This window comes from Cydia strobilella, chromosome 4 (genome assembly GCF_947568885.1).
Source record: "Cydia strobilella chromosome 4, ilCydStro3.1, whole genome shotgun sequence".
In the NCBI taxonomy this organism is placed as follows: domain Eukaryota; kingdom Metazoa; phylum Arthropoda; class Insecta; order Lepidoptera; family Tortricidae; genus Cydia; species Cydia strobilella.
In genome coordinates this window covers 5,926,241-5,941,533 of record NC_086044.1, presented here as the reverse complement: position 1 = coordinate 5,941,533, position 15,293 = coordinate 5,926,241, and the positions used below count along the sequence as shown (strand labels likewise).

The following is a 15,293-nucleotide window of genomic DNA, read 5'->3' as shown; positions in this document are numbered from 1 at the left end:
TGGATATATAGTTGGTCAAGCAAATCTTGTCAGTAAATAAGAACAAAAAAACTATACTCATCCTTTTCTTTTGGGTGCTAGTACCAGTGTAAGACAAAGATAGTATCATTCTCTCTGTCTATGTTTGAAATGAGACAGTCCTTTGACAAAATATAGATACACACATATTAGGTATAAACTCTCTATAATATTGTGTTCAAAACATATTTTCAAACTTTTTTCTCCATGTACCTACACTGTTACATTTTCAACAGATATAAATCTATAGCAAAACAAGTTCCGTATGATCTTAAATGAAATCACACACATTTGTGCAGTGACACGTGCAAAAATAAATGTGCTTTGATAGTCCATATATGTTCAAACACAACAAAGTGTCAATTTTCTATACAAAGGGGTTAATATGATTCCAAAGAGACAATAAACGTGCCAATCCTTTACATTGCCAACCAAGAAGAATTCATTGATTGAACAATGCGCAATTGATAATTTTATTACTTACTTTTACTAGCGATTTCACTTGGTGCGTGGGGATTTCATTTGCAACAACTATAAAATTTATCTTAACAATGTTTAACAAGCGTATCGTCTCTATATTTCTCTGTAGATGGCGTGCTTTAATGATAGAGTTAACAGATAAATATAATATTATACTGTCAGAACGCAAAATTCTCCTCATTTTAGCAAGTCATTTAATTTAAAATCATAGACAGTAGAAATGTTTTTTTGATTACGGTAAATTTAAATTAGTCACTGAAATGCGTAGAAATATCATTATCAAATAGGTACTGAAAATCTGTGCTGTATGTTTATTTGTGTCGTATGTTATAAACGGTACTACGGTTATCACTCGGGATCGCAACGGTCGCCTGATGAATGTTACGGTGCACCAACCATATAGGGCAATGTTATTGTTTATTTATAAACTTACAACCCGAGAACCACCGTGGCTGATGTATCTAAGGGCACCATGGTGACATACGGCGTTGCTCATTCGAGAAAGAGGACTACTTGGTCAGGAGCAGCTTTTTCCGACTGGCCCGTGACAAATTTATATTTTGTCGATCGAAAGAGACGCGATAGAATCGATACGTGGCGATTTATAGTGTCCCCGCTTGATCGATTTGGATTATTCCGAGTTATGGGTTACCGCCGTTGGGTTTACTGTTATTGGCGTATTATTCGGCCCTGGCTTTGTTTACGGGAATGCAACCTGTTGTATAATTTTGTTGTGTAATCATTGTAAAGCAGGTAGCCTTACTACGGCAGCTTTCTCTATATATATGTACTATGAGTTAAATTGTTGAAAATAGTAAAACTTAATTATCATCGTAATTTTTCTAAGGTTGCACTAGATATGGGGCTAGAACTGAATGGGAAGCATGCGGTAATAGGGTACGCAGACGACCTAGCCTTGCTCGGAGAAACAAAAGCAGTATTAGCCATGAAAAGTCAGAGTATCATCACATGAAACGCTATAAAAACACGCGCGTCAAAAGAGAAGATATTCATGTTGGAGATACGATATATGAAGGGGTGGCCAAATTTAGTAAATACTTAGGCTGCACTGTCACTAACACTAATACTCGGGAGGAGGAAATTAACATACGGATTCAGAACGCCTTGCAATGTAGTGCCGCCCTTCATAAAGTGTTAGTGTCCAAGGTCCCGAGTAAAAACACAAAACTACGTATAATATAATTATAAGACGGTCATACGACCGACACTCATGTACGGATACGAAAACAAGCTCCTGGTGGCAGAAAGGAGAATACTTAGAAAGATCCTGGGCCCTGTGAGAAGAGAAGATGGCAGTTTTAGACTCCGCAAAAACGTCGAGATTGAAGATCTTGTGGCTGCACCCAATATTATAGGCGAGTCAAAAGCTCACCGTCTCCGCTCGTTCGCCACGTTTTGAGAATGGAGGAAGATCGCGGCGTTAAAAGGGCATGCTTGGGACGTCCGGTGGGGCAGAGGCCGATCGGACGACGCTGTTGAAGTAGACTTGCGCGATCTCCATGCCGATAACAGGCGGAGACGGAGACGACTGGCGTGTACTCGTGTCGGAGGCCAAGACTCATTCTGGGTCGCTGCGCCATTAGGTAGTAGTATTAGTATTTTTTCTAAATTACTTCTGCCCCTCTCTGACCTATTAAAGTTACACAGGAACTAACTGCTGTTTACTGCACTTGTGCCACTTGCAGTGATAATTTTGTGGCAATTAGGTGCACTTAGTGTATTTTTTGCGCGTCCCAAAACCAGCACCGAATTCCTTAATCGACTTTAATGAATTCCGCTGTTTCGTTTTTGACTTTTTCCAGCGAAATGCTCTGAATTTCGAACTGGTGACAGATTTTAAATTCTTCCCTTACACTTGGCCCTTAATTTTTTGTGTGTGTTTGTTTTAATAATGCATGACATGTAATTATTTTTGCTACGACTTGACAAGTAAAAAAGGTAAAGGGATTTACAACACTAAATGTCTGCACTTTAAGCTCTATCATTGTACGGCGAATGTTGGATAAATGAGTGACAATTTTAATGTATTTACGTTAAAGTATGTAAGATAAGTTTGTCCAATGAGTTGTCATTTTTATAGATTACCCGCAAGCTCAATTATGCAGTAGTATGCGAGCTATTTACTTTAATTTCGCTTTGATGCTGGTTAGTTAATGATGCAAAAAAACTGGTGAACGTTTCCGAGGCTAATTACTTATAGCTGTCCATCAGTGGGACAGATCCGCTGCCACCTCGATTCTTCGAAACGGATTAAATTGGTAAATCTACATGCGCACCATGTAAGGCAACTGGGCGCCAGCAAAAAGCTAACAGCCCGGCCTAAGTAAATACAAATTTCAATTATCATTAAACGTTTTATTTCATCTCCGATTCTTAATTTAAAAATGTGCGCTTGCGAGACATTGATGTAATTGCATGCGCATACTGATAGGTTTTTCCAAGTGCCGCCGGCGGTGGTCGCGTTTTTCCGTGTCGTGTAACATCGTTTTTGATGCGCGCGCCGCATCCCCGATGCGCAAGAGTCGTTGCGTGATTTACGATTGCGCACTCTGCGATTTTAAAACGGTTTTTCACGTCTTCGCTTCCGACTCGATAGCCAATAAATCTGGCGCCAAAATGAATGAACTTGCAGCGAGTTTTTATTCGCGATGAGTGGAAACTCTCCTTATGCAGCTGATTCCAGCAGTTAATGCGCTCGGGGAATTTATAGAGATTTCTCTGAATGGGTAACGGTAAGTTACGAGATACCTTTTAAGGCCGCAGTGGATGAACAAGTGGAACGCAGCCTATTAATTGTATTATTTAAGCATTTGTCTAGTCAACTAACACTGTCGAGTCTAGTTTTTGTTATGGATTAAGAGGAATACTTTGTTAATAAAAATTGAACGGTGAATGTAATCATATTTGTTATCAGTGTTGTACGTGTAATGTCAATGGAATTTCGTTAATGCATTATGTTTTAAAATGGATGTTTTATGAGTCCGTATCAGGGGTTTTGTTCCAATTAAGGCTCGGCTGGGCTGCGAGGCGTTGCGAATCGCTAATTACCGAAACTGGGCGCGTGACGTCAGCACCAATAATTGACTGTTTGGATTTACAATGATTTTGTTTTAAAATTATGCTATGTATCCAGGTTAAGAATTATTAATCTATGGTACCATACTAATTCATACTTAGGATAGTGTTTTATGTTAAGCTAAATTTTGAAGGTATTTGTTGTTTATACCTACTAATTCCATCTTCATCACGTAATTACAGAAAGAATAGCTTTCTATTGCGAGCTGGTAAAAGTCTAAATGAACTAACGAAAGAGTGTGATATTGACGTTTTTAATAGTAACATCACAACTATAAGACGGATTCTGGCAAACAAATTACTTAAGTGAGCGAGTCGTATGCGATAGCATACTCATAATAATATTATTGTATCGATCGATGTATTTTATTAATAAGTTTTGTTTTTCTTAGCTCAGTATATTAAGAGTATTGAATTGTGGGTATTTAATAGGTAGGTATTCACATTTTGAAATTAGTATTAGTTGAATACGTTGTAAAATTTTAGTGCTAACCACCAATTATGTGTTAACATGTTGCTATTGGTGGGAACCTATAATTGGCTTTTTGTTATTTACTTATATAACTATTGTATAATTGATAGCTGTTGGTTCTCCGAAAAATAAATAGATAAATAATTATAATTCCTGTTTGATTCTCTTATACTAAAAAATAATTAAAAAAAGTTTTAAAGTTTGTGTCACATAGGATAAGAATTCCCAGAAAAAGTTAGAAAAATCACGGAAGTTTGTACAAGTTGAAGAGATATTTAGGTACACTTACACTGCTTACTATGATTTAAGTACAAATAGTGCTTGAGCTTAGAACAGACGTAACAAGTGAATGTTGCACTGTGGTTTAAACTACAAGAACGTCATAAATTACAGAATGTAAAAATAATCACTCGCATGTATATTCAATGTCGCCATTCAAACATAAAAGGGTAGATGGATCAGATCTATGAATGATGTCATAAAAAAAAAAAAACTATACGCTCACTTCCCGTTTGAAGTAGGCCTTGAGGAGTTTTCCATTACAATATGCAACCCTTTTATAGTAAGTATTGATGCAAAAAATATATCAATCACATACTTGTTCAATAAAATATGTCGAAGCGTCAGATTATGTCGCGTTAACATCTCGCATTCATGTACATGTAAGCTTATTGAAAAATTCCTAAGGGATTACTAATTATAAATATTGTATTTAATCGCAGCCGATGAAAGCCCCGGTCATTGGATCAATTAATTTAAACAACCACGCCATTAACTCGATCCTGAAAATTCCGCAAACTCACCGGTGCATACCCGCCTTAATTAACACTTAAAGGCATCATAATCCGACAGGGCACAATGCCCGACGAGAAACAAAAAGACCACTCGATGTCACGTTCATAAATGGGAACATATTTTTTCCCCCGACTCTTTTGTGTGTTTCTCACAGTTTAAAAGCATCTGAAGAAGCACGACCCGGTAACGCACCGCGTCCGATCTTATCGTATCCCGCTATTAGAGGGTCGGCTATCACCATTGAGACATTTCGACACGTCCCTTTTTTGTTTAAAACCTTTTCAAAAGATCCAGCTTTAGGTCAACAATGACTCTTTATCATAGTCAATTTTAGTAATTTAAAATATGACCACGTTATTAACATCCTCGCGGGACTATAGTGGTCTTAGAATGAATAAGCGAATCTGTCAAAAATAAAGACATCATCGTAAAGACCGTCGAATTCCCACGACGCTCCGCCAGATAAGACGCCTCTGAGCGATGAATCGCGTTTTTGCGGGATCATAACCGCAGTATGTTGTCGCCACTACGTCACCTGCGTACACGTTGTTGATATAAAACGCCAATAAATGTCACTTTTTTATGAGTCGTTTGCGCGGTGTATTCACGTCACGTCGCGGTCAGATCGTATCGAGCATGCGCGCCACCCTGATGCCCCGACGCGCGCCATTCCCTCACGTGACACCGGCGACATCCGACGCGTCGACTCACATCTCACGCTAATCTAACCCACCATCCTCCATTAACGCCCGAGGCGAAAACTTTTTTCCGACAATAGTCTCATTAGCCTCACAAAAGTCATTAAATCGTTGACAGTGGGGCATTGTCGCAGCGTCACGTACAACAAGAGCGCTAACAACGTGTGGAGGATCTCCGGGAAGCGGAACAAATCCGTGATCTATCCCGAATGCCATCCGTCTAGCGTTCACCCAATGAATCCACGCACGGGCAAAAAAACCAACGGTCCGGAATCATTATTATCTTTCTCCTTCGATCATCGATCGCTATTATCCTATTTAAAAGCCTCTCGATTTGTTCTTCGACTTTTTTTGCTTTCGTTCTCCGTCGGCGTTTCAATTCGAGACCCCAACAAAGGGCAAGTTAAGAAAGATGTTTAAGTGTTTAGATACGCTTTTTCACAATTTTTCAATTTAAAAGGAATCATGTCGATGAAGGGCCGGAAGGTGTCGTCACGGATTACCGGCGCTATGGATGTCCGAAATCACATAATACCCTGCACGATAACATGTTAACTCTATACTGGCATCTGTCGAGCAATTAAATCTTCATGACTTCATCTCTCATCAACGACTGATCAGCACTCGCTTCAGAAATTCCTCTTTTCCCTATAAAGCTTTATGGTGAATATCAAACCGTTATTAAAATGCGTGCAGCTATAAAGAGGCGTATAGAAAATTGAGAAACTCCGATGGATCTTAAGTCCAGGTAATTCCATTTAAGATATTAATTGGTTGAGGCAATCGTGTGGCGATGGCTCGCCCCGGTCGCACACGAAGCGTGAAATCAGGCCGCGGGAGCGAGGCACACCTGGCCAACAATCACCTTATTATTTGTTGTCTCCCATCCTCCATGCTCGTAAATTTCCACGTCAACGTGTGCGATGATTGTGGAAAAAATAAGGTCCACAAAGCCTTTTCACACCCGAGGATATAGTCTCTGTAAATAGAATGCCGTCCGGTGGGTCTGAATCTCTACATAATGTGCGTGGATAATTTTTCGTCGTAATAAATTCGGATTGTAATGGCTGATGGCGATTGGTTCGAGTTTAGTTGCGTTTAATAATATTATCTGGTGGAAATACGCGACGCATCGGACTGGTTTTGGCATTACGTTGATTGCCGCCACCTACGAGCTCGCCATGTTATTGGTGTCTCTCCATTAGCAACAAAGCCTCGTAAATATACAAGTTCGGTTTATTTTTAAAGCGCATATTTCTTGAGATATAATTATTGTATGTATAATAAAACTTCTGTGCAATAATTTAGTGTATTATTCATTACTGTTTATATTCAGGAGACCACCTGCTTACTAAGGGTTGTGACATTGACATGTGTAAAATAAATGAGTATGTCTGTCACCCGTCACTATTGCCAACGATAAAATCTGTTTTTTCATTAAAGGGTTTTGTAAATGCCTGCTATGGATGAGTTAACTAGGAGTTATAAGTTATAAATTCTTTAGTAGGTTGTTTTATTACGAAGACATGCGTCTATATTACTAGAATTGTAAATTAAGGGGCTCGCAAAACTAATTATAGCTATTAGTTGCCAAATGGTTCAATAGATGGCACTACAAGTCGCCTTCAACATTAGATGTATGGAAGGTAGAGGTAAGGAAATGAATCTTCATGTATCAAAAAGTGACCGTAAAAAACAGAAAATAGGCGGCGCCACCATACACTGAAGCACCAAGACCATACACCTAGTATTTTATATAGGTGTGCACCCGTGCGACCGTGAGGGAAAGAACATACGCAATGCGACAAAATTAAAAACACGTTTTAACATTCCTGACAACATACTCTAGTATTATTGTAGTAGGTTGTTTCTAAACAACCTACGTAATTTGGTCGGGTTATTTGCTACCCCTCCCCCATTTCATCTTTACATTATTATACCTCTATGGTTCATGTCATAGAATCTCCTATATATTACAATACTCTTTGGTTTCAGAGCCTACCTAGTGCCATCGGAGAGATTAGGAATTATTATTTAAAGCTGAAAGCGGTCATTTTTGCAACAATTCTGCCATAAGAGATTGGCATCCTTTCTATACCATCCATAATTATGGGACCCACTGACTATCAGTCCGCCGGACGATATCGGCCTGTCAGTTAGAACAAAAATTTGACAGCTCCGAACAACTGACAGACCGATATCGTCCGGCGGACTGATAGTCAGTGGGCCCCTTTAGATGCATACATTTTTTTACACAGTGACACCTGACCTGACGAGTGAGTGAGTGAGTGAGTGAGTGAGTGGTGGGCCTTCACCACTGGAGGTCTTCGTCACTTTTTCTTTAATATATGACATCTATTGCAGTTTATAATTTATATATAGTAGTGTGACTTCATAAAAAAACACAACAAAATATTTAATAAAATAATTTGATTTGTTCCCAAAATTGTATACTTTGATCTTTGTCAGTTAGTAGAATAGCTGAAAGTTAAGTGTTTGAAAGAGAGCCTACAGTGAAAAAACATCGGATGTTCTCTGAACTATAATACCTAAGAACGTTTCACATTGTCCGAGCCGATATCGGGTGTTGATTATATACGACTACAAAGAAGCAAAAAGTGTTTTTTGACACATTTAATTATTGTTGGTTGTTCAAAACAAATCGTACGAGTAAATGCAAAAATAAAAGGACTTGATGCCATCATAGGGCATTTACTTGCAGCTAGCTGTTTTTCTCCAAAGGTAATCCGACATCCGATGTCGGATCGGACAATCTTAAAACGCTCTAAGATGATCGCTGTTTACCTCTTTTCATAATAGCGCTAGCATGCGGATTGCTGCTCTTAACCACTAGACTGGAACAGTTCCATCGATGCCACCGAAACTGATGCTGGCATTCTCTGACAGCCAGCTGCAGACCTTCGAACGCTATGGTGGCGACGTCAGGCGCCTCGTGGCACGTGGCTCTCTGTTCTCTGGTCAGCCCTCCGACTAAGCGGCAGGTGAGAGCGGAGTTGAGGAGGTGGTTGGGCGCCATGTTGTTTCGGGAACTGGGAAGAAGGGTATAAATGCAATTAATAACTCATGAAAAATAAGAACAAACAAAAAATATCCTACTGAAAATATGTAACTTATACACGGTGTTTCTTGACCCACTGAAAACCTAAAAATATTTTGTTCAGAATCGATAGGAAAATCGATCGCGCTGTTTTAATGGGGTTAATATTTTTTTTTTTTTTTTTTTACATGCCCATTCTACAGGTTTGTAATGGAACAATATCAATAACTAGCATTTGACACGTTATTTGTCAATGAGCAACACCCTTAACTGGCTATTGGTAAACCTTATCTCGTTGCAGTAAGGTATGGAAATGGTCTGTTAACAGTGTTTAGGATGGTAACTAGCAATTGTTTCATGTCACTAAAACGACGAAGCATCTTGTGTAGAATTACCAGTCAAATAGAATTGTTAAAAAAACTAAACTATTTTTTTTTTTTTATTAGCCTATTTTGGTGTCCCACTGCTGGGCAAAGGCCTCCCCTCGTTTTCTCCACTCGACCCTGTCATCGCCATTTTCCCACCATTTGGGGTAGAATGCGTCCAAGTCGTCTATTTTTTAAATATTTATCGGATTAAAGAATAAAAAAACAGAACTGTTGGGGTGTCTCAGGTTTTCAATGGCTCAAGTAACACCGTGTATATAGGACATTATAAGACAAATTGACTAAGAGCTTGAATGTATGTATAAACACTTTATTGTACAAAACACAAAAAGGTATGGCACAGGATAGGCAGTATAAAGACGAACTTATCCCTTTAACGGATCTCTTCCAGTTCACCTTTGAGTATATAAATTATAAACGCTTAGATACAGATATGTCAAGTTAATATAACGTGATTCTACCGGAAAATCATTTTGTCAAAAGCTTGAAGTGAAATAGGTAATGTTCGCTATACAAATGGTGTATAATTTTTTCGTCTTTTTTGTCTTCTTTTTCTCAATTTTTTCGTCGTAGTCGTCGTCGTCGTCGTCTTCGTCTATGACACGACACATGACATTTATGACACGCAAACAGGGATCCCTGAAATTGTAGGTGTCAAATTTCATTACTGTCACTATTGTTTAAACCCCATTTAAGACCTAAAATCTGTAGTCACATTTTTAAGTTTTACATATTTTTCCTCCATTTATTTTAGTAAATTTGTATTGCATAGCATTCGTGTACCAATTAAGGATCTACTGATGTCTATTTTATTGAAATCCACTCAATAGTTTAGGCGCTAGAAGTAAAAATATGATTTACTATTCGGCGTCCTCTCAAGGCGGTTGTATTAATTTTTCTTTAATAAAAAAGGTATAAACAGGTTGTGAAGGGCAAGAGGAATCTACCGATATGTCATTTTTAAAAATCCGTCCAGTATCCTGAGCTACAGGGTGTACTGATTTTCAGTATTTAAACCCATAACCCTACTTTCTGTTTAAGTCGCAGTTGAGTAAAATGTTGATATTGGAGTAGAACGTGTACAAATGTATAGACAAAAGTGGAATTCATATTCCTCCAAGTTTCATATTTTGATTTCAAGTTTCGGATTTAGCTATTATTTTCTATAACAAGATGTATTTTTTCCGCAAAGTTATCTAGGACTTTTTTGTGTAGAATTTAATAAGCTTTAATGTTGCCTTACACCGTATTTTCATAGAGAACGTATATTTAGAGTAAAACGCAAATTTCTCCAGGATGGTACACATTTTCCAAGATGGCTGCGATTCCTCGAGGTCCCCAAATGTCAAACAGTGTGGACATGAAAAAGAGACCTTTAATTAACATACATACCAAATTTCATATCTTTGGAAGGATTTCGAGGTGAGACTTAATCCGATTGTGCTATAAATGAACTTTAAAAATACCTTTGTTGCTGAAACTCAGTTATCCTCGTCAGAAAATAATTAAACACCTAAAATGATGTGGTATTTCACATATTTAAAAAACAAACAATCATGAGCAAACAATCAAATCGCATAATTAATACAAGTTTTCCACTAATATTAATATGATCACTAATTAGTAGTTTCTCTTATAATAAATGTCGCTGTAATTAATTTATTCAGAACAGATGTTATCGAACGAATTTAAAATATTTACCGAATACGAGAAACAATTTGTTACACGGCTACCGAGGTTACCGAAATCAAAACATTGAGACAAAATATTTATGGAAGTATTTCACGATAGATAATAAGCACGAAAAGTATTTTAATTAAATGTTGTTTTGGTGAATATCGGAGAGGAATGCTCGGTTTGAAGGCTTATCGAATTTTGTTGAATAGTTGAGTTAAAATGGAGGGCAGACAAAATAACTCGGCGAGGAAGCGTTTTGGGTATTATTCAGATTCGGGATATAAACATGATTGTAATATAATATTTTTTTAATTTAAACTGTTTTGAAGGGAAAAAAGAAGGCAGATGTGGTGAAAAAACACAGGTCCAATTACATGGCTCAACTGAAAAAAAAAAATGTGGGAGTAGGTCGAGTGGGAACTGGGAAGACACTCCAACAACTATGCAAGCACTATATTTTCTAAGTTGCCTCTTTGTATGAGACCTTTGTTCCAAAAATGATACACAGAAATTGCTCTACGTTAGGTTCGTTTAATTTAATACGATATACAGTAGAACCTCGATAACGTAAATACCTCTATAAGTTAATAAAGTTGTGTATTCCCCTACCCTCAGAGCCCAAAACCTCTTTTACTAAACTCTTTTACTAAAGTACGAAACCTGTATAACTTGAACATTTATTAAAAAATCATTTTAAAAAGGCGTATGAAAAAAAGGTTCTGTTGAAAAATTTGTTTTTCTTGCGTCCACGTGTTGACCACATGCCTAAAAGTGTGAATTGTAAACTTATTGTTCATGTTTAATTAAATTCATTGAAGCTCTACCTTGAGGCCTGAGTACCGCAACTTTGGATCATTATTTTTCTAGTCATTCTCCGATACATATTCTAAGTGAAATGAATTCAAAACACAAACATACGCTGACAAGACAAATTTAAAGCGATCGAAGCAGTGAAAAGTAGTTTGCATTTTTGGGAAAATAAAATAAAATAATGGTAAGTACCTTTATATCTTAAATAAAGTGTGTTGTATCATCATAAAGTAACATTTGTATTTAACCTAGCCCTCTTATCTCTAAATGAACCTCTTTATGTAAAAATGAGAGCCATTGGAAACTCCTTAACTTAAACCTTCAGTAAGTTAAAAACTATAAAGTTTTTAACGTTTCCCGTGGACTTCAAGTTATCGAGGTTCTACTGTATCTTAAATGCAGCGGACCTTATACTAAAAAACAGTTACTCAGTGTCAATTGCACCACAATTAAGAGGTTTGCTGTCGTTATCAGTTGAAAAACAATACGAAGTTAAACACAGTTTTCCGGCCGAGCTTTACTTAACTGTCGGTTATCGCGCGGTTCTCACGGTCCAGGCATGCGGGGTGGACCATTGGGAATGTTTCACGATTTTCGACGATCAACATGGCTCATTTAAAAAACCGGCCAAGTGCAAGTCGGACTAGCGCACGTAGGGTTCCTTACCATTACGCAAAAAACGGCAAAAAAATCACGTTTGTTGTATGAGAGCCCCACTTAATATTTATTTTATTCTATTTTTAGTATTTGTTGTTATAGCGGCAACAAAAATACATCATCTGTGAAAATTTCAACTGTCTAGCTATCACGGTTCATGAGATACAGCCTGATGGTGAGTAATAGGATCCCGTTTTTACCCTTGGGGTACGGAACCCTAAAAATTTTATATATGTTTCACTTTGAAACTTGAAATGAACACAATATGCATTTTAATCGAGACGACATACAAAAATAACGCTGAAAGAAATGTTTGCATAACAGATAAGATTGAACGGGTTTTTCATGCGGGTGAGATGAAAAGTCGCCCGTGATGCTTCGCCATACGGACGATTTTTTTGTCTTACCTCTCATGAAAAACCCGTTCTATCGTACCCCAACGCACCCTAACAAAATACTTATTTTTATTTGTTACTGTAATGCAAACATTTTTAACAACAAAATCGGTTTTAGGATATTGATCTTTTTTTTTCTTTATTACTTAAGTTCGGATATTTTTTGAATTAAGTACTCAATGAGATTGGCAAACTATCTTTCACAGTACAGAAGAAATCCTAATAAATTATTCGACATGATTTTCAACTTGTTACTGAACGTTACTATTGTGTTGTGCGTATAAATTAAAAGCACTTACATTGGAATAAAACTAATTTCTCTAAATTGTATTATTGTAACTAAGGTACGTACACAAGTTATTTTCATACATTTTGCAACATATGTTATATACGTACGACGTTACGTTAAGGGTTGATGTTTCATCATTAATCTAGGCTCCGCGTTAATCTCAGCTCTTAACCGCGCTTCTTGGTACCAAACCAGTTACCCTGATGAGCTCTTTAATGACTAGACACTTCACATCATCCATGAACATTGTAAAAACTGAATCAAGCATAAGCTTTTCCAGTTTTAACCTCAGTAACAACTTTGATCCAATTAAAACCCTATATAATTGCTTTGAAAATTCCTTCGCTGGATATAAAAACAATAATTTCGAACCTCAAGTCTTTGCGGATAAAAAAATAATAAATCTCTTGTCGGGACCCGTCTGATGAAATGCTGCGATCCGGGCAGAAAGGTTATTTCAATACAAATTACAGCTACTTGCGTTGCTTCTCTTTGCATGCCGACAATTCTGCAAATACTTTTCTCTTCTCGAGCTCCCATTAAAACAATGACGTAACGCCTCTCACTTCAATCTAAAATCTACCTTCTAATCAGTTAGAAAGGCTCAAACTTGAACGCTCCTATTACACGCTTAAGCCTTTTAAAAATCGAAGGTTTAAACCCTGATTGAAATTCCGTGTACTAACAATGTGCTGTGTACTTGATACCTATTTGTATTCGCTATCTATGCTATAAGCTTAAGATAAACCTGCTTTGTGCGGAGTATGTAAAAATGTTATCCTTAAAGGCAATCGGTTTTCTCGATAACTGTTAAAATGATCGTAAATCGATTACATATGGGCTTATCTTTGCTTATGTCCATAGGCCATTAATACTAATCTGTTTGTAGGTTTATTGAGACTCCATCTTAGTATGAAGTGTATCGGCATGAGCAAAGTGCTCGAAACGCATAACGCATATAAAGCTCTTTATGCAATGCTACATTTTATAAAATTGTAGGAAAGAGCAAGGAGAAAATTAATTTGGAATAAGGCTTTTTCTCATCTACAAAGACACTATAAGTACGTACACGAAAACGACATCAAAAGAAAAGACAATTGATTTCCATTAATACTAAGGCTAAGGCAATTATGAAATATTTACCATGTTAATTTTTTTATACGATTTACCGATATTTCGGCACTGTTTCAGGTTTCAGATGCGCTTACAGTGTGTGGGTAAAAGTCTCACTCGCAGTAGGTACCTACGTCAGTTGACACATTAATATCGTGTTTGCACTAGTGCTGATTTTTTTTACACCAAGTTCATATGGTAAATATACCGTGATTAACTGTAGTTTTACCTACAGGTAAATGTCCATATTAGCTTAAATTGTTTTTTTTTAATGACAAGTACAGACACCTGCAAAAGTCCATTCACACTTTATTAATGGTATTAATTTATAAACTAGATATGCGATTTTGCAGCTCGCTGTGCAAGGATACATGTAACCTGCTTTAGGGGCATGATAAGGACGCAAACGAATTCCGTTTACTTGGTCTTCTAAGATATAAATAAACGTGGTTCTCTAAAATATGTAAAGACTAACAGCGCTAAACGTTTACCTAGCAGCAGGACAAATTACCTACATATATTTATTGCCAACACTCCACTTGGGCTATTTGACGGAATTACCGAGTAATTTATGATTATGAATAGTAATTGCTTCGACGTAGAGTTAAATTTTATGGAATGGTCTCAATGGTCCCGTATAAGAGCAACGGTTTGCTGCCTACTTATGTTAACATCCATTAGAAGCCTTTTAAAATCACAGACACCTATGACCTATATGAGGTAGCTATGTAATATAAAATGGAAAGCAATTATGTACGATAGTTAGAGGTGATCTTAATAAATTTGAGCTTTTATGAAAAATATGATTATCCCATGCAAGATTCGACCTTAAAAACACTACCTGATTATAATACACGTCGCACATACATAATGGATATATTATATGTAGTTGAATTACCTATAGCAATCTTTTTGTTAGGATGTATCATTAAAATGTTTAAAAACAGCCCCAAGATAACCAAAACGTCTAGATTTCTATGCTATATTTCATTTATTGTTTTACATTATTAAGAAAAAAAAACAGGTAGTGTTTATTTTAGACCTATCTTCAACTCGAAACATCGCTGAGCACAAATTGTATTATGTAATGATTAATCAATTTCTCTGAAATGTCATTTGTTTATTATTTATGCTTTGATTGTGTAACTAGAACTTTTGTTATTTTATTTTTTATTATTCTGATTTCATAAATCGGACTTTCTTTTTAACTTTACCTAAGTATTTGTTTTTTTAAAGTACCTAATACATATTTACATATCTGGCCGAGTGTATGCTTTTTATCTTCATGCGTTTACATCAAAACTTCAAGCTAAGCTGATTTCTCGTTTACATAAACGCGTGTACTTATA

At 36.8% G+C, this 15,293-nt stretch overlaps 1 protein-coding gene across 1 annotated transcript in view; it reads right to left on the bottom strand.

The window, feature by feature from the left end:
• The window catches only part of LOC134740531 (protein Wnt-10a), a 39,129-nt gene that overhangs the window by 19,551 nt on the left and 4,285 nt on the right, over positions 1-15,293 (bottom strand). Inside the window, exon 2 of the mRNA XM_063673042.1 lies at positions 8,365-8,609. Within this exon, the coding sequence (XP_063529112.1) occupies positions 8,365-8,609 (245 nt within the window). The remainder of the gene's footprint in view (positions 1-8,364; positions 8,610-15,293) is intronic.